The sequence below is a fragment of the Hirundo rustica genome, chromosome 1 (assembly GCF_015227805.2).
Source record: "Hirundo rustica isolate bHirRus1 chromosome 1, bHirRus1.pri.v3, whole genome shotgun sequence".
NCBI classification, from domain to species: domain Eukaryota; kingdom Metazoa; phylum Chordata; class Aves; order Passeriformes; family Hirundinidae; genus Hirundo; species Hirundo rustica.
Window position 1 is genome coordinate 84,421,916 of NC_053450.1, and position 26,264 is coordinate 84,448,179.

At 40.4% G+C, this 26,264-nt stretch overlaps 1 protein-coding gene across 1 annotated transcript in view; it reads left to right on the top strand.

Annotated features, from left to right (window-relative positions):
* PHLPP1 (PH domain and leucine rich repeat protein phosphatase 1) overlaps positions 1-26,264 on the top strand; it is a 136,617-nt gene that overhangs the window by 97,032 nt on the left and 13,321 nt on the right. Inside the window, exons 5-12 of the mRNA XM_040061814.1 lie at positions 3,531-3,677; positions 4,197-4,427; positions 6,430-6,632; positions 8,229-8,289; positions 10,170-10,265; positions 14,064-14,219; positions 22,492-22,692; positions 23,712-23,874. Of these exons, the coding sequence (XP_039917748.1) occupies positions 3,531-3,677; positions 4,197-4,427; positions 6,430-6,632; positions 8,229-8,289; positions 10,170-10,265; positions 14,064-14,219; positions 22,492-22,692; positions 23,712-23,874 (1,258 nt within the window). The remainder of the gene's footprint in view (positions 1-3,530; positions 3,678-4,196; positions 4,428-6,429; positions 6,633-8,228; positions 8,290-10,169; positions 10,266-14,063; positions 14,220-22,491; positions 22,693-23,711; positions 23,875-26,264) is intronic.

Genomic DNA, 26,264 nt, shown 5'->3' on the forward strand with positions numbered 1-26,264 from the left:
GCCATGATACAAACTTCACTTATTAGTCCCTCTCCTTATTTTGCATATGTCAAACTAAAGCCCTTCCTGAAGTGGCAGCTTCAAGATTAAATAAGTGGGCAGGTTTTGGCTCAATTAGGGCAATTAGTGTTCAGTCATATTGCATGTTTAAACCCAAGGGTTGACATGCCAACATTCTGCTCTAGCTTAAAGCAGAGCTACTTTTGTTCAGTGAAGTGAGTGTTTAAGTATTGGCCATTGCAATAAAAAGCTTTGTTAAGCTAACTGAGCATAGTGTATTGAAAGGTTGTTATTCAGGTTGACTTTCACTAAGAGATAACAAAGTTGGAACTGTGGAAGAAGGGAGAAGAGGACGAAAAGATTATGTATGGACTTGATATGAGGTTATTACACTGTCCTGCCTCAAACAAGCAGTGTTGTGCCTTGTTTTTCTTTCTAGTGATGCCATGTAGGCAGCATTGATGATGTGTGTGTCTGCTTCTGATAGGAGTAAAGATTTAGATGTGAGAAAACAGCAAAGAGGTTGCTCTGTAAAATCTATTGGAGGCCTGATGCTTTGCAAACTCAGCCACAACAGAATTCTTGAGTCTGTAAAATACTTCTCTCCTACCTTATTTATATTGATGGAATATGCAAGTGATACTGGTGTGACTGACTGTAAATCTGCCTAGATATAAGAAGTGCTATAAAGAATTCAGCATTTTTAATGTGTAGCATGGCAGTGCTCCATAACAGAAGTGCACTGGCATGTTTGTGATGTGGATAGTGGGAAGTGGCCAAAGATGAGAGGTAGACTTAGATCTTAACTTTGAATAAATGCCTGCAAGTTTGTCTCATTAATGTTCTGTGTTTGACAGTGCTCCATGAGAAGAAATATTGCTTTAGCATTTTCTAAATGAACCTGTTTGCAATGAGGGAGGAAAATACCTCTTTCTGGCCAAATGTCTTAAATTAGTCTTCTAACTTTAACTAAGACTATGGTGTCTGTCTTTAGCATTTCTGTAAATGTGATTCAACAGTGGACTTTGATTTGTGGATATTTTGATGTACACTTCTATTTGTATTTTGTATGAGTTTATCCAATACTGGATGTACTATTTATCCTCACTTATGCACTGTATAGACCGGTTAAGCCATTCAGTTTGTGTCCTGGGTAGTTAGATTACTCAGCAAAGACCTTTAATAAGCACACATTTGAGCATACATTAGAGTAGTAGAGATGTAATCCAGAGATGTCAGTTGGGGGAGGACCTTTTTTTTTTCCCTACTTCACTTTGACCTAGGGCAGTTACGCACAAGAATGTATGCAGAAAATCTTGAAGCTGAACATGACACTGGAGTTATTGTATTTCTTAACTTCCTTTACCACCTGCTGTCCCAGTCCTCTTTCCTCTGTTAGTTTGATCTTCTGTAATTTTATCTCAATATTGTGTTTGGGATCTTCCAGTAGATTGTTTAGTGGACAAAAGGCCTGAGATTATCCTTTTGAGACTACAGAGTGGCACAGGTAAACGCTGTTGCCTTGGTGTGGTTGTTAAATGAGTTCATTCTTTTTTCATTGTTGGCTTGAAGATTGGAAAGATTACATTTTGGTGTTTCTCCAGCAGCTTAGTTATTTTTACTGTTTTTGTACTTGCCTAAAAAGTACAAAAAATAATCTGAAGGCTCAGAGTCCAGTGTATGGAGAACTCTTGTTTTTATTTGCAGCTAACTTTGAGGTTGATGTGGGACAGCTGTTCCGCCACAGAAACACCCCAGATTTCAAGGCAGTATATCTGTGCCCTAAATCTACAGTTATCTTCAAGATAAATGCAGGACTATGTGTTTCAGTTCTAGTTTCAAGATTTTTACGTCCTTTCACTCAAAATAGAGGAATATGAAGTTTGTGTTTAAAATGTGTGTATTTACTTTTTTGTAAGGGCTAGCAGCCCTTATTAACTTACCCTTGCCACCTTTTTAATTTACATTTCTCCCTTTTAGAGGTAGACTAGTCATTGTTTCTGCATGGTAGCGTTTTTTTCCCCGGCAGCACTAATTTGATTGAAAGATTTCCTTTAGTCTCCATCTAGCTTTTTCCCAAACTTCTTCTGCCTCCAGCATGGCACAGGGTGTTCAAAATTTGTGGTAACTCTGGCAGTGATTTTTCTATTTTTTTTTCTCTTGCCATCATTTCACCAGAATACCACTAGAGAGTACAGAATTCCTTTGCTTGCTGCAAGCCTGTGTGAATGTTGTGTGCTTACAGCCTGCCTTTGGGGCTCAGCAGCCCTCCCTGAAGTACCATACAAAGGCGATGCTTATGTTTTCAGTTGAATTTTAGTCAGTGACGTGGGTTTGATTTAGGCAATACTAAAAGGGTGTGCTGGTTGATTGCAGTAGCTGCTAGGGATTTTTATGTCTTGTTATTAAAACTCTTTTAACATTTTAATGCTTGGTGCATTTGCTCTCCATGTTTTCTGGGTGGAGGAGGACAAAGTTCTGTGAGGTAGGAATAGGCTGATGCAGAGGCTATGGAGACACTGGCACATGCTCCTGGAGATTACTTATGTGGAATAGCAGCTCTCATAGGTGCAGTTTTGCTCCCATCACCAAGTTATATAAAAGTCTGCTCACAGAAATAGCGGACTGATCCTTAATGAAGGGAGAACTAAATCCAGATAAAATGTCCTGGTATATACCGTGCCAGAAAAGAAACTTCCTCCCATCTATCGGAATCTGACACAGATCTTTTCATTCATCCTTTCACTTGGCTTTAGGCACACCTCCCAGTGGTTGTCGGGCAACCATAATAATGTTGCCGAACATGCAGGCTGGCTAATTGGATTGTCCCCTTCTTGGGTTTTTTGTTTAAATGGTTTTGGTCATTTTTAGTAAGGCAAACACATGCAAGTTGCTTTTTTGGCTGATGTGATAAACCAAGGGGCTTTTAAGAGTTCTGTGACATGTCAAGGACAAAATTTTGCCTCTGTCACTATAGAAGCCTTGCTAAATTCTCTTATAATTCAGCACATACCCTACTTGTACTCCAAACAGTCTCTTCTAATGAGAATTTTTGTTTGAAAGGCAAACATGAATGGTCCTGAGCACACAGGTCAGCCGCACCACAGAAAATTAATCTTGAAATAGTCTGAGAATTTCCTGCACCTTGTAACCTGTCACAAGGGTAGTTTTACTACCGAAAAATGGGTTCAGGAAAACAGTAATGCTTTAGTACAGGGTGAGGTGCCTCAGAAGTGAAATATATAAAAAAAGATGGCAAGGGATTTGTTCTTTGTTATACTCATTGGAAAATACATTTAAAGTCGTGTTCAGGGGGGTCTTTTTCTCTTTGTCAGCTTAACATGAGTGAATTCTTACAAGTTGTGTTGAATTTGAATGTCTGGTAGTTTCCCTGTTTGTTCTGAGCTTATAAACAAAAAATGCTTATGATTTGTATTTACATACTCAAACTCGGCTTATATTAATTATTGTGAGATAATTTAGTGTGGATTACATATTTGTTTCCTTTATTTTTTCTTATCTCATTTTAGATTCACCAAATTGAAGAGCCTTAACCTTTCGAATAATAATTTAGGAGACTTCCCACTGGCAGTCTGCAGTATCCCAACCCTGACTGAACTCAACGTGTCCTGCAATGCCCTCAGAAGCATTCCAGCAGTTGTAGGCGAAATGCACAAGCAAGTACTTTCTTAGAACTTTCACAGACACAGCCTGACAAATAAGAAAGGCAACAAGCAGTTTCATGGCTCTACAAACTCCTGCTATGAGAAACAGTTTAAACTTACTGTCAGAGCAGAGTGGCTTGTAGATCCAGATGGAAGCAATTGTGGATGGAAGGAAAGCACACTTTGTGCCTCAGAGCTCTTCCAGTCTCCAGCATTTGACACAAGGATCACCTTCACGGTGAAAGAAAATCTTTTAACCCTTCTTGGTCATGTTCTTCAGCTGTCGTACAAGTTGTAGTTCTGGAGATAGAGCTGTCTAACAAGCCTACACTTCATAGTTGCCAGAGCTTTTATTTGGTGGATATCTTCTGTAGCAGATGTTACAGCAATATTCATTAACATTTTTCTCTCTGCTGCCCTTCTGTATATTGTATGTCACTGTAACTGCAGCAGATTAGTGTGTTTATAGGAAGGAAATGTGATTTAACAGGTCACTCATTTTCTTCACTCTCCCTTCCCCTCTTCTAATAGCTTGCAGACATTTTTGTTGGATGGCAACTTTCTCCAGTCCCTTCCTGATGAATTGGAGCATATGCATCAACTCAGCTATGTGAGTCTGTCCTTCAATGAGTTCACTGACATTCCTGGAGTGCTGGAGAAGCTGACTGCCATGGATAAGCTCTGTATGTCAGGAAACTGCATGGATACCCTGAACCTACAGGTGTTGAAAAGGATGCCTCATATTAAGCATGTGGATCTAAGGTAGATATTCAGAAAAGGTGAAGAATAAGTGAGCCTAAATTATTTGTGTTGAAATGGCTTCTCCTTGGCTGCCAGAATTGCCTCTGGGTATAAATCTCTTGTGTTTATCCACTGAACCATGTTTTTGGTGGCATTATATAACTGTCAGCACTTGCCATGATTTAGCACTCTTCTTTTTGGAAGTTGGAGTGTTTAGGGGGATCAATAGGTAGAAAAATGAGTTTTAGGGAAAATGAATGTTTGCACCAAAGGATCAAACAAAACAGAGCCTGGGACGCTTGTGATTCCTGCAGTTCTTGTTGCTGCAGTGTTAATGCAATAGACAGTCTCTGGCCCAAAAAGCTTTTATCTGAAATGTTACAGATTTGTGAGGTGAAGAAAAGGACATTGAAGGTGAAAGGGCAAAAATAGATATTTTACTATTTCTTGGTGTTTAAAGTACCACCATAAGTAATGTTATTTTATTGGTACCCTCAGAAGAGTCCAAAGAGATCCTTATTACAAATGACTCTGGTATGAGGTGGTTCTGTATTGTTATGGTCTTTGGGGAAGACAAATTCTGCAATCAGCTGGTCAAAGCTCAATTCAGAGCCTGGACCATGAGGTCCATATAACAGTGGCTTTTGCAACCGTGTAGTTAAGCTAAAGTAAGATAAAACTTACTTTTCTGTACTGCCGTGTAGCTGTCAGACCTTGCAGTCTAGGAAGGGCCAGCACAGGTTTAGCTAAAATAGGTGGGTGAATTCTGAAGTGTTTCTGGTAGGGTTTAAATATGTCTTTGTGTTTGTATGTACATTAAAAGCAAATAAATTGGCCTCAGAGAAGGGATGCTGTGGCTGACCTGGCCATGAGTTCCAGCAGGGCAGTTCCAGCAGGGCAGTTCCAGCCCTCTCGTTGTCTGCTGCATCCTTTCTGCACCTAGCAGTGAACAGTGGTTCTTTGTGGCACTACTTGAAATAGTAAATATTGTACTTGCTGCACAATGAAGTGCTTTGCTTCAGTGAAATCAAAAAGAAGCCCTGCTTGCAAATTGAAAATAGAAAAGGTAAGGTGGTGTTGGAGGGGACATAATACTCTTTTAAATGGAAGATGTAGCTACTCTAAAACCACAGCTGTTACACAGAGGGCAATGCTTGAAAACCAGGAGCAACAGCAGAACTGCAAGTATTTGTCCTTATCTGCTGTAGAGAGGGCTCAGCTGGCCTTGTGGTCCCCCAGAAGTTACTATACTGGCTTTAGTGTTCTGCTCAGAGCTGGGTAAATTGAAACTGAACTCTTTGGAGTGCTCTGCAGTCTTAAACATTGCTGGGTTATAGGTAATCTCATTCAGGTATAACTTCTGAGGAAGTTGCTCAGTATTAGCAGCATCAATGAACTGCAGTGAAGATGTGTAAAACCTGTCCTCTTTATCTGTCAGACCCAGTCATCTTGGATTTTTGCTTTGTTTTCTTTCAACACCCATTTTCAAGTCTCTGAATTTGCCTGCTGTGAAACATGGAGAGGCGAGAACCAAATAGATGAGAATTTATAAATCTCAATTTGGCCTTCCAATAAGGCAAGGGTCTCCAATATATGCTGGTTACTTGTGCTGGATTTCTCCAGCAGATGATAGGCCAGCAAGAACTGTAGAGATTTTGTGCTTTTCCAAACTATTGGGAACAAATACCAGCCAGATCATCTGTTATTTTTATAGGTACAGTAACAGTAATACTTAACTTCTTGCAGAGCTTTTCATCAGTAGTTTTCAAAGTAGTTTAGAAAAGAGCTTGGTGTCATCATTCCTTTGTCATGATGGATAAAGCTACAGAGTAAATTCATCCTGCTTCTCAAAGGATGAAAACCGTAACGTAACAAAGGGGAAAATATTAAAAATCAACCTTGATCAGAACCTGAAAGTGTGCTAGTTTAATCCAGTGCAGCTGATTGATTGTAGAGCGAGCAATGGCTTATCAGCAGGAGCCTGCCTTATAACTGCACCTAATCTCCCTTTTTTGTCTGCAAGATTGAATTCAATTCGGAGATTGGAGGCTGATGAAATAGATTTTCTGCATCATGTGACCCAACTGGATCTGCGAGACAACAAACTTGGGGAGCTGGATGCAACAGTCTTTAACAACGTGGAAGTGTTACACTGTGAACGGAATCAGCTGGTGACCCTCAAAATCAGTGGGTATTTTCTCAAAGCCCTGTACGCTTCCTGCAATGGTAAGTGCATTTTCAGGGCAGCTGTGGTATTGTCATTGTACCTGGTTCTCTGTGAGATGCTTGTGGAGTGTAGTACACGTCATCAGGAGGCTCTTGACACAGTCCTAGATAAAAGTGTTTCACATGTGTTGTGTTATGCTCCTGGCAGTTCTGAGCTTCGAAAGTGACTTTCAAATAATAACACAATTTGGAAGTCTAAGAACTGTGAAAATCTTAGAAATTCTTCCCTGTGTCAGAAAGGGAGGTTGCATTGATGTGTTGCTCTGTTAAAACCAGTAAGGAATTTACTGCTTTTCCCTGCACTGAGAAAGTTTGAACAAGTGGCCATTTGAGAGACAAACCAAAGCTCTAAATTTTTACTCCTCCCTCTAGCTGCTTACCCTGTCCAGGGAGCTATGAAATTCATAATGGTAACTTCATTTACTCATATTTGATAATAGAAATAATGCGGCCTTCTTCAGCTGAATAACTGCTGTTTCATGAACGGGATCTGTCTGATCTTTCTCTGGAAACTGCTATTACTTAAAATACTCAGTTTGCACCACCATTTTAATCATTTGGAGTAGTTCAGTGTGGAATAAAGAAAATGCAAAGTTGGAGAACTGTGAATTTGATGAGCAGTCTGAACTGCCTTTAAAAGGCTGTCATCTTAGCAATATCTAAGCCTGCGCCTTCATTAAGTATTCATGCCAGGATCTTTGTAGCTGAGAAAAGTTAACATAATCTGAGCATGTGCTGTCCAATGTGGGCTGAGAATCCAAGTCAACCCATGTCTTGCAACCAACTGCCTATTTGGTCTTGCTGTTACTGCTGGCTTGTCCTCTCATGGCACCCTCGGGCTCCTTGTTTTGTCTCATCTTCCAAAGAAACTGCTTGTTACAGTTGCAGTTTAGTTAATTCTTTTTTGTAGGCTTAAATCAATGTCTGTTTGGTTTTGGTTTTTTTTTTTTTTAAACTTAACACTAAGCACTAGCTACCTAAAACCTTAGGATATGAACTGTATTTTGATTGCTTCAATAATGACATTCCTAGCTGCAGTTGCATTATGAAAGATTTGTAAGGCTGCCTGCAACTGGGAACTCCACAGGCGTGCCAAGGCTTATGTAATGTGTTGACAAATACTCTGGATCTTGCCATGACCTAAAGGACTCTGATATTCTGTAACTTGCTGTTCCAGAGTGGGGAGGTTCTCTTCCCATGCTTATGTCTTGAGTGACCAGTGAGAAAAGAGTAGAGCAGTTTTGTGACTGACTCTTCTGGGCAGAGGGCAGTGGAGGTGAAATTACAGCTCTTGTGACAAAAATGGAAAAAAATGAGAATTTGCCATGAAACTTTTAAAATGCTCCAGTTTCTCGTCCCTGATCAGTTATGCAGTGTCAGTCATAGCAAGTACAATATAACACAGCAAATGTACTAAGACATAATAAAGAAACAGAACTCACAAAAGAGCTCACAAGGGTCCAGAACTTCAGAAGTTTTTTAGGTTATTTATGTGGTCTGAGATCTCTGGGTGTTAACTCTTAAAATAGTTCTTATGGAACAGTTATTTCAGTGCAAATCTTTATGACCACTTTTCTTGTTATATTTTTCCCCTAGAACTTGTTCACCTTGATGTATATCCAGTTCCTAATTGCCTGGCTTATATGGATATTTCTAGGTAAGAGTGTGTTTTTTTCTTGGACCTGTGAAATATAAATCAAAGAGACTTCTGGAACAATGCCATTCACTGTCATCTCATTGAGTGGGAATGGGGGTAGGAATTGGACCTTGGGATAAAAAAAGACTAATTTTCAGAGTTAGAGGATGCTTTTTTTTCCTGCTGGTCAGTTTTCTCCTGTTTCCTTTTTATAGATTTACCTTTTTTTTTTTTTTTATTACTGCCCAAAGCAAAGTTTGTATTCCTTTATAGCTGAAGAGTTTCCATGATTTAAAGATTTCCTGTTTTATGGGATTAGAACATGATGATTCAAACGCACACCAATCTGAGACTTGTACAGAAGTTATTTTCTGGATGTGTCTGCATCGTAAGCCCAGCGTAGGTGATGGTTGAGAGTTTACTCATCAGTTTGGCAGCTCCTGCAGCTGCTCGTAGTTCTCTGCAGCCCTGGCTGCTGCAGGGATGTCTGCAGTTGCCATTTTAATGTGTACGTAAATTTGACCTTAATGAGGGAGGTGGGATAAGGGAAGAAATGGAAAAAGGGGTGTTCTAGTTTGTTTTACAGTTTCAGAAATGAATCAGGAAAACATTTATACATGTGCTTAATGGCTGTCTTATTTAAGAAATTACTCACCTGCATTTAAAGTGGTAATATCATTCATTTAAAAACCTGCTTAAAGCACTCACACTATTGAGGGTGATCATAGCAATTAGTGAGGTAACCTGGGCTAGCAGCCATCAACTTGGAAGTTTCATCAGCCCTGAGGTACTTGCATTGTCCTAAAGGTAACACACTGGTGTGACTAAATAAGTTATTTATTGAAAAGCAATGTTTGTAAAGCTGTGTTCTCCATTTATTTGTTAATGTAATTAGTGCAGAATGCATGATTTTGGTCCTAAACCCCTTTTTTGTACATCATTGCAATGATGGCATTGTAACTAAATGGGTAGGGTGTCCTTAGCTTTTTGGCTTACTTGGAATTTGGGAAATTTGTTTGAGATTAGAAAGGAAGCTATCTTGAGAAGAGGGGCTGGGTTGCCTTTGCATATTTTGATTGAGGACTATTGCAGGAATAAACTAAAGGATACAAGTACATGATTGATTTATATTCCTGCTTCATAAGTATCCTATTCCTGAACTTCAGGTCTGCAAGTGCCTGACTATTGTTGGATGCCCAGTTTGCATCTGTGTATTCTGACTGAAGTAGTCATTATGTGAATGCATTTGCACACGATCTCCTCCATGTATCTTGTGCTGCTCATTTTTGTCTTTATGGCAGGATGCAGAAGTGCCCCACTGTGCCTATTTGCATGTTTTTGGTGCGGTATGTGGAAAACCTTGCCTCTGACACGTTAATTTCCAGAAGGGTTTGTTTCTGTGAAGAAAAATGCAGGAAAAGCAAAATAAGCTTGAAAGATATGCACTCAAAAAAATTTTGCTCTGTTCAGTGAGATAGCGAAAGAACAGTCGAGTGGATTTCAGTGAATTTGAGGGATTTAAGACCTATTTCAACTGTGTAAGGTGTGAATATCTTCTGAGGAGCTTCTCAGAAATTTTCTTCTCCATGGAGATTTCAGCTTTGGTACTCTGATACTCTTAATAGTCCCCTGATAATCTGGAAGCTTTTTTCCCCCATTTTCTTAGTGACTGCACATGTAGGGAGATAACACCGCTGTTCGCTTTCTTGCCCCCTCACTCAGGACCTGACTGCACTGGTAATGCCCTTGCGGAAGGATGGATGATACAGTCTCACAGTCAGCGTGCTATGTAGCAGATTCGTTTCCTGCGGATACCTGTATCTCTCTTGAAGCTGTATTCTTAATAGCCTTTACATTTCAATTTTAATTTAGTTACACCTCTTTGTGTTCTTTATTCATAGAAATCACCTGGAAAGCCTGCCTGAGTGGGTGTGTGAGAGCAGGAAACTGGAAGTGTTGGATGTTGGCCACAATCAGATACGTGAGCTGCCTGCCCGGTAAGTCTTGCAGACCAGTTGCACAATGTGGAACAGGATAAACAATTCAAAAATAATTGCTGACTCAGTGTTTGGCTTGTTCCAGTGACTGTCAGGGCTGTTTTATCTTTTGTTTGATTTTATTTTTACCTTGTGGGGTGTCGTCATGCCTCAAGCTTCCACCCAGCCTTTCTTCTTTTACTTTCATGCAGAGAAAGTAGTGCCTTTGAACTTTAAAGCTGTTCAGGCAGGAAAGCCCTTCATTTTTAATACTGAATATTAAATATTTATAGCCATAACTTTACATGACAGTTTAGAGATCCAGCGCTTGTAACTTAGTTTCAGTGATGCTTGGAAGCTCCAGTTCGCAGCCCTGTTTGAGTCAAAAAGGGTTTAAAGAGGGGAAAGCCTCATCAAGCAAGTAAACTCTTGCAGGAAGAGCACTTGCCTTCACTACCAAGGTGATCTCTTTTCCAGAAGTCTAAACTTAAAATTGATAAATACACATGATAGGAAAGAAGTCAAGAGGAAGCAAATTAGGAGTTGAGTTTAAATAATAAATGAGTCTTGCTATTGTTTGTTCTAGAGAGAGCTGCCTGTTCCAGGTGTGTTATACTGCTTAGGTGGTGATGTTGGAGCATTTTTGAATTCTTGCCTTCACTGGAAGAGAGCTATCATTTTAGGTTGTTCTGTACACTTTGGAAGAGATGTTGTGAAAGATGATGATCTATAATGAGCTATTAAATCACAGAATAAGCTGAGTTGGAGGGTCACAAGGATCACCAAGTACAAATATTTCCCTTAAGGAGCTGTACAGCACAGACAAGCATCAGAAACCAAGAATGATAGTTTTTCCTGGGTCAGGTGAATGTGTGTAAGATGGTGTAAACTTGTCTGTTTAAGTGTCAGAAATGGGAAAAGAAGAGATTTCAGAAATAAGGGCAGAAGAGGGTGTGGGGAGATTTACCAAGCAAAGTAACAGGCTGATGGGCAGACTATTAATCCCTCTTTTTTTCAAACACATACAAAAAAAATGAAGCTGTGCCTACTCAGAAGGTGGGGGTGCAAAAATTCACTTTCCTTTCATTTGCACTTCATAACAGCTAGGACTTTCAAGGCATACCGGATATCTCTGGGAGATTAATGATTAGCTGAAATTAGGTACAGTCAACATCCCACTTGTCTCTCCTGCCATCTTATCATTAACCCCAGGAAATAGCTTATCTTTGAAAGTTCTTCTTTGTAGTACATGTCTAGATAGCTTAGCTCCTAATAAGTCAGCTCAGTTTAAGGGTCCTGTTCTGTTCAAAAGGCAGAATTTGAATATCTGTTAAACTTGAGGGGAAAATTGGGTCTGGACTTAAATGAAAATGACACAACATGCCTGAGTATCAAATAAATGAAAGTAGAAGCTCAGTAAGTGTGTAAGTACTGCTGTGTACTTTTTCTACTATATAGAGTAGCATTCTGAAAACCTGTGAAGTGAGTCATCAGGGCTCTCCTTGGAGGCTGCTTGTGACACTTAAACACAACTGTTCAAGTCTTGAGTGACCAGCGTGTTCCTGGTAGGGTGAAGGTTGCATCTGATCTAAACAAACTACACTTGACGCTGTGTGTTTGCCTCTTGAAACAGAAAAATAGTCTTTGAAGACAAAGAGTTGAAGCAGTTGAGATAGAAGTTTCTGTACTACCATTTGTCTCAATTAAGGAAGAAGGGAAAATGTCCCCTGGACTGTAATGCAACTGTTTTAGCTTTAAAAGTACTGAAAGATAACAAAAAGGGTAGTTGGTCTTAGCTGTGCAGGACAAATTCATAAAAATCATACTGCCAAAGAGAAAAGAAATACTTCAATTAGGAGTTGCCAAAATGACCTTGTTGCCATCAGTGAATAGATATTTGTTTTTGTTCCTTTGGATCTGTTTTTTTTTTTTTTTTTTTTTTAAACATCTATTTGTATTCAGGCTTGTGTTTTCTTGCAGAGTTGCTTACAAAAGGAATTGGTTAAATGCTTACATCAAACCATGTTTTCTGAGAAGATGCTGCTGATGAATGACTTGCTTGTCCTTAGAATTTATTGATTTCACCAAAACTTCCACTGGGAATTGGGCAAGAGGGAAAGCTGGCTGTATGGAGGAGCACTCCCAGCCTCCTGGTTCCCCACCCAGCTTGAGCGCTGGACGTCCCAGGGTCATTAGGAGCTTGTTTAGTTAAATGCTCTTCAACCTCTTTTCAGCCAGCCCAGGTCCTTCAGTGCTTGTGTGACTTGGAAAATAGGAGAAAGCAAATTAAGAAAAAACAACCAAAACCCCCCAAAGATTTACTCAGTTCTTCTGAATTATGGAAAGAGGAAATCTATGAGGATTTTGCCACAATTTGAACTTTTCTTTAAATTCTAAAATGGCCCCCACCCATCCCAAAGAAACCTCAAAGAGATTTTTTTTTTTTCTGTCTGCTAGTTCTGCTTTCTACTCTGATACTTGGTGTTGACAATATTAGCTAGTCTCAAAAAAACAGAGTGCGAAGGCAAATCTGTAACTGAGAGATTTTCAAGTAAAAATAGAGTGAACCAAAAATGGTTAAATAACGAACACATAACAGATAGGCTTATTACTTTGGTAAGTCTTTTGACCCCGTGTTGAGCCCTCTGGAATGATAGGACTGGCTGTTGACTTGTATCCATGCTCATAACTCAGACAGTCCAGCCAAGTGAGATAACTGTTAACACTGGCATGCAGATACCGAGAGTGACGGTATCTGTCAAGGGGAAAATACTCAGCGTACTTGATTGATGATTCTGGCACAATAATTCCATGACCTGATGCGTTGTAGGGAAGGGGCAGGGAGGCTTGTTATGTGTATTTGGGTCATTGTGACAGAGGGAAGAAGATTTTTGCTTTAACGCTGAATAATTCAAGAGTATTTGATTGAAGCAGGTCAGCATGTTGCATGGGTTCACCAGATTAACCAGTACAGTAGCAGGCATGTAAGACAGATGTAAGACATGTGGCAGATGAAGAATAATCTTTTTTTCTTAATTTGCTGAAAGTGGTTTCTGTTCAAAATTGAGAGTTGCTCTATTTTTGGTGTCTTTAGGTACATACCCTCATTCCATTGTTTATCCTGTGAATTTAAGCTATACTGTTTGATCAGAGCAGCTATGTTGCCCTCTTTGTGTTGCCCTCTTCTCCCCTTCCCTTCTCCCCAGCCCCACAAAAAATGGAGCAGGGGGGGTGTGGGACGCCAGGTCATCTATTGCTTGTAAAAGCTCAAGAAAGTAAAGCCGATTAGATAAATTTCATTTGCCGCAGAACTGGAAAGGAGGCTTTATGTAAGTCTGGTATTAACAGAAAAGAAAAATTGTGGGGGTGGGGAATTGCATTGGATTATGAGTCAGCACATGATGAGTAGAGCACTATAAAGCTTGTGGGGTGACTGGTGATTTCACCCCCACTTCTGAAGTGTTTGCATTAGCTAGGGGGATCCCACGTGTGCAGATTTCTGCAGCCTTTGTTAGCAATTACCTCCTTCGCTGTCGTGCTTCTATATTCATGTTTTATACAGTGCCATAAAATAACCTTTTGTCACTACTTTCACTCCTGAATCATCTGTGAACCTCCTTCCCTGTCTCTGAAAACCTTTTGAAGAAGTTGGTGGAGAGTGGGAAGACATTCTTGGATCTGTGCATAATTAATACCATGTCTGCTAATCAGTTGGCTGAATCACTTTCTTGCAATGAACCATGATACCATACCTAAATTATCAAAGAAACTCTTCAGTTTAAATTTTTCTCATTTTTGGTGTTTTTGATTTCTCTCAAGGCTGTTTAACAGCAGCAGCTTGCGGAAGCTGCTGGCAGGACACAACATGTTAGGAAGGCTCCCAGATCGGCTTGAACGAACGCAGGTGGAGGTCCTGGACGTGCAGCACAACCAGCTCTTGGAACTGCCATCTAACCTGCTTTTGAAAGCAGACAGGTAAAATTATAAGGAAATTAGATCCTTTTGACTTGCGTGTGATGAGCCTTGCGTGGCCCGTTACTTCCTGGTTCAAAGGGTAATCTGAGGTTCCCCTAATCTGAAAGTTGCCAAGCCTTGTGTGGTAAGAACAGATGTCTGCCCAACTCACCAAAACACATTCTTTTTATTCTGGTTTTGTTTCCTTATATGGTTGCATCTCTTTTCCCACCAAGCTCCTGCTGAACACCTACTTCTTGAAATCTAGCTGTAGAGTTAAGCACATGCTATTTTCTACTATATATACTGAAATGGTTTAGTGGCAATTTCTTTAAATACATATACCTTAGGCTTGTTTGATGGAGTGTGAAATCTTTCCTCCCCCTCCCCCCACTTCAGTCAGAGGCTAGAACTTATTTATACCTGTCAAACAAAACAAAATCTGTGCATAAGGCTGTCAGAATAATTTAGTTATTCCTCTTTCCCTGCTTTTTGGATTTTTTTTCTATGCTTTTTTGAATTTGTCACTAATTTAGGTGGTGTCACCACTTGATCTGCTTTGTGGATTCTTATTTTTATGCTGCTATTTCTTTAGTATCAGAATCTTCAAGGTTTGGTTTTTGTTTTTTTTTCTGAATATGGACATATCCTTCAAGTGACTGTGACTGAAATATAGGAGATTGGTAGCATCATCTGGGGATGGTGGATGGGCTGGCCCCACTTGGTATCAGCATTCCTTGCACCTCTTCACTTCCACGTCATGGGATTTCTGGGTGCTCAATGCATGTGTAATTTAACAGACAGTGAGATTGTGTGCGTGGGGTTTTATTTCTGATCCTAGCTGTGACAAAAGGAATGCATAGCTCCTGGCTTTCTTGAGAGGTGCAGAAGCAAAAGAGGTGGTGATCTCGCTGGCAGAACTCCTTTCCCAATTAAGGGTATTGCAAAACCCCTTCTTTTATACTGATGTTAATTCTGTCATGAGTCTCTGGTTAAATTTCCTGGAATTGACTTGGAGAAATAAGTTGTTGGTTGAGATGCTTTCTAAATAAACTCTTTAACTGTCCCAAGTTGAATCTGTTAACTTGGAAAGAAAAAAACCCTTTAAGTAATTTTCGGAGAACTCCTGGTATTTTGAAAGGAGAGAGAGAAGTAAGTTTGCAAAATTTGTATTAAAACCAGATTGTAGATCTAGGATGTAGTGTATTACAATTTTGGCAGAGAGAGAACCTCACGTTTTTGTACTGCAGCTCGTCTGTAGGCAGAGGTTTGTTGGGTTTTTTGTTTGGCTTTTTGTTTTGTTTTTTTTTTTGTGATGCCAAAATGAACAACTACAAGCTAAAAACAGGAATGGGGATAGATTCCCAGAAGTTTACTAGGAATATACTGAACAGAGGTAGAACTAAAGAATATTTTGAATAGCAGTGCTAAGTGGCTGATTCAGGCTTGGGGAGAGGCCCCCTCTTCCCCTTCTGCAGCTTTTGAACAGTACAGGGTTCATGTTTTCAAAGTCTTCTACGGGTCTTAAGAAAGTCATGCACCATCACAGGAGATAAACAGAGCTTACCCATTTTGACATCTCATCACCAATGCAGCCTCCCTTGCCTGTGATGATAGTAGAAGCAGTTGGCTTGGGTAGTGTTTTCCCTGTTGATCCCTACCCTTTAACTTGGTTTAACCAGCTTGTCCATGCTGGTTCTCCTATGTCTGCTGCAAAAGTGAGCACTCTGAAGGAAAACAGCAGTACAGGTTAATATATTTGTGTACAATGTCAGAGTGTTACATTTGGAATTTCCTATGTAAAACTTCTTTCCTTTTGTTTTCAAATGCTTGCATCTATCAGCAGCTAAGTGTCAACAGAAATGGGTCTGGAAAGGCGTTCAGGGGATTGTTTTGCTTTTTAAAAAGGTAAAATGCTTCTGTTCTCCAAGCGTTCCCTGGGAAGCACAATCTGTACTGCCAGACGTGCCAAGAGAACTGGTTCTCCTGAGTGGTGTGCCGTGGTCTCTACACAGCATGTAATATTGGACAAATCACTTTACCTTACAGAACCTTTATCTCTGCATAAAATGACTTGCCTTTTACAGCCTTGAAAAGATTTGGGTTTGTTTTGGTTTGGTTTTTTTGAAAGGTACTCGGGTCTGTGCAACTGACAGATGATATCTTGTCTGGATATGAAGTCTCAATCTGTGAATTATAAACGCTTTCTCTTTCTCAGTCCTGAATATTTGACAAAGTGGGTGTGAAGTGCCTTGGGCAAACTTCAGCACAAGCACTGGTGGGCTTTGACATCTAGAACATCTGAGGAAGCAGAGGAAATCAGTGCACTGATGCACAAAGAGAGAATATCACTTCCACAAAAAAAAACCCCAAACCCTAAATACTGAAAAACATAAGTTCTCTTCATAAAAGAATATATGGACATTGATATTTTGCTTTAATCCTTCAAAAAGCAATGAAAAGTTGTAATTTTCTGCTGAAGAGTATAATTAGAGATATTTTGTTGGTCTGCTTTTTAATTAATTTTCTGTTTTAAACGCCTAGTCAAGGAGAAATTGAGGACTAAGCCTGTGAAACATCTCTCTGACCGAGATAGAACTTGGTTCTGTTTATTGCACTGGAAGTATGCACATCTTGATCATGTTAGCAAGGATTTCTCTTGTGGGGTGGGGATTTTCTTGGCAAGAGCAGTGCTACAGAGGCAGCCAGATAATCTCATTTCTTATTATCATATGCTGGAAAAACAGAGAATTCATGCGAGTGCTGCAGCTGATGGGGAAAACTAACAAAATGAGTCCTGAACCTTTTCTCGTGCACCTGCATTCCTGAAGTCTTTCATTTCTATCCTCTGCTGCATCTGTTGTGATGCCTTTTCCCCTGTCCAATTCCTGTATAGACTTTTTACTGCCTTCCTTGAGCAGCTTGCAGGCTACTACCATTTAATGGCATGGAAACTGTTGCACCAAGTGCTCTCCGGATGAGAGGAATGAGTCTGCAAGAGCTTTAGCTGGGCACAGTAGAAAAGCAGTGACAGTGGCAGGGCAGGGTTAAAAATGGGGAAGCACAGTGGTAAGATGGGCAAGGGTTTATCTCTTGCCTAAGCATCTTTCCAGTTAGAATGAATGTTTTCAGTGTCAACCCTTAAAATAGCCATCTGACCTCTTCAAGTGTTTGTGTGGTGAAGATGTGTGGCTGTGATGTGCACAGCTTAAACCTTGGGCTTTGTTTTGCAGTGTCTGGTAGTGGCCAGCCGTGGTGGTTAAGCCAATGTCAGCTATTCAGAGCTTGTCTAGACTCTGCATGATTTTTGTTTTCAGCTTTGTTCAGCTGTTCTTACCTCATTTGATTTTCTGTTTGCTTTGAATTTACTGGTTTTGGTTTTTGCTGGAGTTCTGGAAGGTGACCCAGTTAAATTTTCTCCCGTTTGATATTTGCCATTTCCACCCACTGTGGCTTCTTTGTGATGCAAGGATTCAATCCTATCCTGGGTGCAGGGGAAGCTGAAGGAGTAAACCAAGTCAAATTAATGCCAAGTGCTCTTTGAGTGCTTGATGCGAGTGCTTGTGTTGCAGAAATGCTTAGCTGCATTTCTCTTTGTTGCTAGGTTAAGGATTGCAAGCAGGTACTTCAGAAACTGGGGAAATCCTAGTTAATAAAATTGCTAAAGATAGGTTAGAAAGTAAGAGCTGATGAGAGAGCAGCAATTAAGTGTAGTTTTTGGCAGTCCATCAACAGGAAAGGGATTCACTTGAATGTTTCCGTCTTTTAATTTATTTAATTTATTTTTTAAAAAAGAAGTACTGTCTTCTGCACAGGCTGGCAAAATAGATTTGATTTTTTTCCCTCTCTCTCCTTTTCCCCCCAGACATGCTTAGCTTACAGGATTCTTCCTCACACACCTGCTACCACATTCATAAATTATTTTAGTCTTAGGCAATCAGAAATTGAGGGCATGTCTCTGCAGAAGGCACTGAAGAAGAAATTTTGTGTTTTGATTGCTCTGTACTGATGGAGATCTTGGGACACAGGCCAAACTGGAGATCTTGATTTCTCTGCATATTCTCTTTTTGCAACTGCAGTGTTCTCTCCAACTCTTATCAGTACTTGCAAGCTAAACACAGTGGTTTTGATTTGCTGCTGCTTCACCAAAGAATGCTGTTGTCTGTGTTCCTCTTTTTAGTGTCAAACATTCCTAAGCTTTTTGGAGAACTTACATTTTTTCAGTGATGCCTGTGTCTTACCCAGCAAGGCAAGTTTTTCAAGCTGCTTTAGAAAATGATGAGAAATTCAGAGGTGCTGTGTTCTCCCAATTGTCTGTATTCAGCTTCTGTGTGTGCTAGAGGTAGGCATTGATAGGCAAAGTTCAAACCTTTTGCAGTTTTATACAGAAAATATTCTTCCTCTGCTTTTAGAAATTCAAATGAGTATGAGAATCTTATGAGTATGAATAGGGCATGGATATGACTGCACATTAGGTGTTTTTAGTTGAATTAAATCCATGTTCTTTATTGTAGCCTATTCTTTGGGACAGTCTTTTTTCTTATTTTCTTTTGGAGAAGTTAAGTCCAGCAAGGGACTTAATATCCCAAAAAACCAAAGGTGACTTATTCCAGCCAGAGATCACTGTTTATATTATTATTCCAGAGGAGAATATTCACCTTGTTAAAGCTGAAGAATTCAGACATCTCCCTGCCAGCACCTTCATTTCTTTCTTCATCTGCAATGCTCTTTTAGTACTTGTTAAGTCATGCTTTCCTGGCTGTATTGTGCTCTGGTGTGTGCACAGGCTGCTGGATTCAGGTCTTTGTAGTGATGCTGAAGTTTTTTTTCATGAGCTCGTGGTATAATGTGTGGGTGGAATTGGAAAGGGAAACAATTAATTTTGGACTGAGCTTTAATACTTGACATTCTGCTTCCATCTGATAAGCAGTATGAGTGGGATATCTTCAAGGAACATGAATCAGTGTAAGTCCATGCACAAGAGAGATGGGAACAGTTGTGCCCAAGTAAATTTCCGCTCCTCTGGAGGGCATTTATAAGATGTGCCTTCTAAGGTAGCAGCTGGCACATTGTACAGGGACGAAGAAATAGGGGAATGGAAATAACCTGGAGGAGGACTTCTGAGTTAAATCAGTGTGAGGGAAATCCTGACAGGCAACTACAGTTTTAGGTTTTGCTGGGGTTTTTTGATTGCTTTTGTTCTGGGGTTTCTTTGGGTTGTTTATTTTTGTTGTTTTGTTTTTAACATAAGATTATAGCACAGAATTGATAAATCTTTGGCACTAGCAATCTGATAGTTCATTCTGTTCTCTGCTTAAAGAATAGTGTATTTTATTTTATTAATTTTCATTTTTAAATCTAGACAATACCTTGAAAGAATTAATATTTCAGAATGGTTTTTGCCATTTTAATGTAACAGCGGGTCTAAAAACACGAAAGCAATCAAAACACTCATTTCCAAAAGCTGATTTAATTCTCCTTATGTCATCTAGAGACAGAGATGAGTATGTGACTGTTTTGACCCTGACTGTCAGTTGTTTGAAGTAAGACACTTGGCTACCACAGGGTTCCCGTTCTAAGCTGTTGGCAAGACTTTTGCTAGTCACCTAAACTCTGTTCACAGCAAGGCACTAGTCTGTGGGTTAAGATGATAGGGATTTATTTCCAGTGTAATTGTATCACTCCCTGGAAGATTTAGCAAAAGATCAGGGTGGGGGGAATGGTGTGTGTGTGCAGAGCATCAGCTCTCCTCTCTCCCTTCTGCATTGGAAAATACGTGCATCAAAACTTATTTCTGACAGGAACACACAGGAACATCCACTCACTTTCATTACCAGTGAGGAAACAAATTGAAATCTCTTGTTATGTTTCACCAATGTTGAAAGTTTATTTAAAACAGAAGAATGACTGATTTTTCTTTTGAATTTAAAATGGCTACAGTATAGTACACTGTATTAATTTCAGCTGTATCAGAGTAATGTACTTTTTCTTAGTTGAGTAATGTACCTTTTCTTAATTGAAGCATTTAGTTATACTTTGGGCTAGCTGTTCTTGATCAGACTTCACAGCCGTAGGCTACAGTGCTCTCTAAATTACCTCTTTGGCTGCTGATGCCTGTGAAACACTCCAGGTTATTCTCATGCAGCTTGCAAGAACAAAACTAAGGTACAGGTTCTTCTTCAGAAGAGCATCACTTTTCTTAGGGTGTGTTTTGCTGTCACCTCTTATCCCCATCTTTCCTGTGACAACTTACTTTTCCCAGCAGCCCTAAACCTAATTATTACTTAAGCCTTTCCAGCTTGAGCTGAAGATGACCATTTTGTACAAAGAATGGTACAAAAATACTGTGGCTTTAATGTTAATCAAAGTGCCTTTATTGTCTGGAGAGGGAAGACTGCCATGCAAATTAGATTGAAGTTGCCAAAGTAGTAACTGTCTGTACTTCAGTAATAGCTGTACTTGCTGCTGTTTAATAAAGCACAGGATCTGTTGATGCGGTATGCTTTGGTTTAATGATCCAACCTTGAATGAGCTTAGTATATTTTTAGCTTGTAGCTAAAGGGTGAAACTGAGCATCTTTTTAGAATAAATAAATAAATTAAAAACCCCTTTCAGCTGCTTATTTCCTTCCCTGTACTAATCCTTCCTCTCCTCTGTTCCTCTGGATTTTTAGCACCCTTGTGAATAATGAATGAGCCTGAGGATTAAACTGTGTTTCTCTGAAGTAGACTCCTCTGTCTGTGTAAAACAGCTAACCTGGTTTCAGTTCCGTGCAGGGCTGAGAGGCTTTTGCTTTTGATGGAAATAGCGGGGTTTTTTTAATCCTTTGGCATTCCACGTGACTCCTGTAGCATGTCTGACCCTTATTTACTGCTGAGCAAGTTTGAACCAGCTGCTACTCCTGCAAATCCACTCCATTCATTAACAGACCTTAAAGGTCAGCTTGGGCTCCTGCGTGCATGGGAGCAGCCATCAATATTATATCACTTTCTCTTAAGATTGATGACAGGAAGGCACCTACCTTTTGTGTCCTGTTCAGTGGGCTTTACAGGCTTGAGGCAGCACATTTATGAGTCTTTTTTCTTGAATGCAGCTTTGCCCACTGCAGCTGCCTGTTCCCATTAGTTGGTAGGAGCAGGACAGCCCGGTCTGAATGCGGTCGCTGCAGGCTGGCAAGCCCACACTTCCTTCTGCATTGCTCCAAGGCAGCCTTCTCTGGGAACGGAAGGAAGAGAGGTCCCATATCTGTTGAAAAGGAATGGTCATGCGAGAATTGGTTACTAAAGGATAAATAGTCTTATTTTTCCGTTTGTTTGGAATTGCTGGTGTGAGTTCTAGCCATGGAGATCCCTCCAGTGCTGCTGTGATCACCACACTCCCCTAGCGAACATGAATCTTCTGCCCACAGAACTTCACTGGCAGGAATGGGCAGTGCCTATACCTCATCAGGTCTTGTTCCCATCCTGGGAAAAGCCTTTGGGGGAGAAAGAATAGCTCCATTTCTGTGCTCCTTCAGTCATTTTTCCTTGTGGTGGGTCTGCAAAAACGTGGGCTGCTGCTGTGTTGGGGGGCAGGGGAAGGGCACTCAGAAAAGCTACAGAGAGATAAGGCTCTCTTGCTGCACACATCAGCAAGCAAGGATGTAACTTTTAAAATTTAATTTGCTACAAGCACAGTCTCTCTTTTAAATCTAAAACACAGATTACTGCTTGCTCTCAGGTTTTGGGTTTTGTTGTGATTGATGCATTTTTTTTCTTTTATGCAAATGTTCAAAGAGTATTTTCATATTTTGTAGTTGCTCTGAGGCCTGCAGGTTTAAACAAAATACTGTCTGCACCTTAGACCATATTTAAAATACTGAAAAATTGGCTGGCTTTTTTTACCATTGACTTGTCTAGTCACTTGAAAGGCAGTTCTTATGGTTCGTTGATGATGAATACAGAACTCATTTTTACGTGTAATGAGTATGGAAATGATGTGGTCTGTTACTGCTCTTACCTGTAGCTACAGCTGTAGTGATACTGAGATACCAAGCTCTTGATAACAGGTTAGAGGCACTTTGACGTACTTCTTTTGCTGCTGTTTTGTTCTTAGAAATGTGGTGATTAAAAACAAGATCAGAAGTTTTGCTCATGTAATGCTAGACTTTCGGTCAGTCATGAACTTGTTGCCTTTGACCTTTACCATATGACTATCTTAGGTTAACTCTTAAAAATAGAGATTTTTATTTATGCCTCTAGGCAAAAGCTGCAGGATGTTTGACTGAACTGCCTCATGTAACTTCTCTTTGCAGCCTGAGATTTCTTAATGCCTCTGCCAACAAACTGGAAATGCTTCCTCCAGCCACCCTTTCTGAAGAAACCCATAGCATCTTGCAGGAGTTGTATTTGACCAATAACAACCTCACAGATAAATGTGTACCCTTGTTAACAGGCCACCCACACCTGAAAATCTTGCACATGGCTTACAATCGCCTACAGAGCTTCCCTGCAAGGTAAGGAACTCGTTCCACTGCCTTTGGCCCCCGGGTGGGTGGGCATCATGAAATATTTTCACGCCAAGAACTGAATTGCACAAGAGTGTGGTGGCAGAGGCTGCATTTTGGGTGTAGTGGTACCACAGTGGGTGGATTCCCCCACTTACCCCCTCCTGCACATTGCTACCCTCCCTTGCAGTACAGACAAGCAAGTGATGCTTGTTACTTGGTGGGTTTTCATGGTGCTGGAAACTCTTTTTGGCTGGACTAGTTCAGCATGGTCACTCTGCTTTTGGAAGTCAAGCAAGGAGGTCTTCTGTTCTTCCTGGCTTGGTCACTTTGCTTACACCTGGTGAACTTCTCCTCACAAGAGATTTGTGAGCACAGCCGTCTGGAAATGGCCTCTGGAAGTGGACTGAACTCCACTAGGGAAAAATCCTCTCAACTCCAGAAGGAGATTCTGCCTTGGCAGCAATTTTTGTGCTTTTCAGTTCACTCTGTTTTAATCAGAAATCTTTCAAGTGTAAGATGTGCTGTAAAACTGATGGGGTACAACCTTGAAGAGGAGATGCCAATAAATAATGGAAGAGACATCTCTGTCCTTGTGTGATATTTTGAGCAGCTGGGCTTCAGCAGCAAGGAGAAGGGACAGAGATGAATTTAGAGGGAAGGGCTGAGTTGGGTGCTAGAAGGGGGAGGGGAAAATGTGATGTGGAGAGATGTAGTGAGAAACTAGGGTTGGTAGAAAGGGGAATAAAGGAGGAAAGAGTGAAAGTGAGCTGGTGAGCAGAGGGGATGCAAGCAAAATAAGTAATTTGAAAGGTAGCATTAACAAATGCTGACAGAAGAAGTACACATTCTGTTCCACAACTGTGTTAGCATCTGACATGAGGAGAGCTGACAGGCACTGCTGTGAACAAGAATCAAAGTCTGTGATTTTGTTCTCTTAAAGTAACAAAAACCATTGCTCTTATCACCGCTTCAAAATAAAGTATGCATCTATTGAAAGAAAAATTCTCAAATTCTTGTTTCTATAGCAAAATGGCCAAGCTGGAAGAGTTGGAGGAAATCGATATTAGTGGGAACAAACTGAAAGCCATTCCAACAACCATCATGAACTGCAGACGTATGCATACTGTAATTGCTCACTCCAACTGCATTGAAGTCTTCCCAGAAGTCATGCAGCTTTCTGAAATAAAGGTAAGGAATGAATGTGCTTTGGAAGAAGCAAGCATAATGCAATTTTACCAATTCTCTTCTGCCCTTGGGTCTCTCATTGCTACGGGATAGTATATTCTCAGAGAGTATGGGGATCTGACAGCTGCTTTCTCCTCTGAAGTCATAGGCAAAATATTTGCCCTTGTACAGCCTCAGAGTGGAACAAAGAGGAGCCTCAAAATCTGATTTTACACTTACCTTGGTTACACTGTATCTTTTTGCTAGATAAGTGTTAATTTTCTTCCTAGTCTGTTTTGATAGGACTTAAACATTTGGCAAGAGCTGTGCGTAATTAACTCTTGTTGCCTTGGCAATTGGTCGATTCCGTAGGAATGGACTTTGTTTACAGCACGTCTTAAAAACCACTGAAGCTCAGAACAGGATAGACCTCGGGGACAGAGATAAATTTGGGGAGCACAAGATTTGAGTATTTAGACAATCTACTTTCATTTTCCTAATTGCAGGAAAATTCCTGTATTTTGCACAATGGGAAGATTAGCTAATCTGTCTCCTGCCTGTTTCCAGAAGTAATTCTGTACTTTTTCCGACACTTCTTTTTGAGGGAGGCATTCTTCACCTGACCACGCTATGAACACTATGAACACTACTCCTTACCTTTTGCGAACTGAGTTCCTGCTTCTCGCCTGCCTCTAGTGCAGAATAGATTGCACTGTGTGCCCTTTCTGCTGGACAGAGCTGGGAGACGGTTGTCTCACAGCATACAAATCTTGTGATACAGCAAAAAAATCTGTCCTTCTCTAAGGCTGAGAACTGATTACCTATTCAGGGACTCCAAACAACTTAAATGTCCTTCTGGTGCTTTGTGAAGTCAAAAGGCTAAGTTCCCAGCCTGCTGTGTGTGCCTCAGTGTCTGGGGTCATGGAAAGCAGCAGGAGCAATAATTCTGTTGGACAAGCGAGTATATGTAAAGATGAGCTTTGTGGTTTCAGCCAGGAAATCTCAAACAAACTCGTGGGTATTTGAATACTCCTCCCTCTTTGGAACAATGGCCAGAGGAAGCAGAGGGCCATTTAGAATCAATCAGAAGTAAAGCCTTTTTTCTTAGAGGAAGAATTGGAGTGGGGGAGCGAAGCTCTGCATGGTAAACATTTCTTTAAAATATGAGGGTGGTGTTTACAACAAAAAAAAATAATGTAAACGTACTGATAGGGAACAGTCACCTTTTTCCTTTTGTTTGTGCGTCTTGGGGAAAATGGAATGCTTTATGGAAGTGTCATATTTAAAGTGCTACTTGGCCACATTGAGCAGCAAAATGCTCTTGGAAGAGCTGGCGGTTTCTTCCTGCTGGTTCCCTATGGTTTAGTTCTCTTCAGCAGAAGAAAGAGACGTGGACGTCACTAAGTGTTTTGGGAATGCAGGGATAACGTGTGGCTTAATCTAAGAGGGCAAAGTGTTCTTTGACTCCACCTTTGTGGAAGGAAAATATCTGGTCAGTGCTGGAGCCTAGTTTTGACTTACGTGAGATGAGTTGATAGAGTTGCCAGATGGGAAGGTGCCTTGTGGGACATACTGGCCTTCGGGTGGTTTCTTTAACTCGGGGTCAGGGTTGGTGTTTATCAGTCTGGAGGTTAAGCATGTGCTGCCAGCCTGTATCCATTTCTTGCCCTTACCCGAGCTCTTTATTAGATATGGGGTAGCATTCAAAATATGCCGAAGTGCAGAATTCCTTTGTTTAACTGTGGATCTGGTCACTTTGTGAAATAAGCTTGTTTGTAGCAATGCACAAAGTCATCTAGTCTAATCTTACCTCTGTGATTATATCATACTTGATGATTAATTTTAACTGAAGCAGCATTCACTCTAAACTCCTGGGGAAACTCTGTTACCTGAGATAATGGCTGTTTTGCTTCTGTATTTAATTAGCCTGAGAGGCTGACGTATTATGTTTTTGGTGTCAGTGTCACTGGAACAGTTAGTAACAGCAGTTACTATGCTGTCTGAAATGATTTCAGAAGGAAGACTAGTGTAAATGATGATGTTTTTACAATTGCACTAACTCCAGGACTTCAGACACAAGGTCATTTTAAAGATATAATTGTCTCTAATAAGCCTTTTTGACACACTATAGTCAAGGCTACAGAAGTTGGGTGTTTTCCTCTCTTTTACAGAGCCCAGTGGAGACCTTGGAAATACCTTGCACAATACGTTTTTAGGGGGTTTATTGTCTTTTATGATAGGTATTTGTACTGTCAGAGTTAGGTTTGCTCTGTGCACACTGAAATGTCCTCTGTGAAAGGCCGAGCAGCTGGAAGCACTCACACCTGAGTCAGTGCCCCAGCAGACTCTTCCCTGCAGCTGTGGTGTGACTTCAATCTCCTTGCTTTACAAAAGAAAAGAACCAGATAGGATAA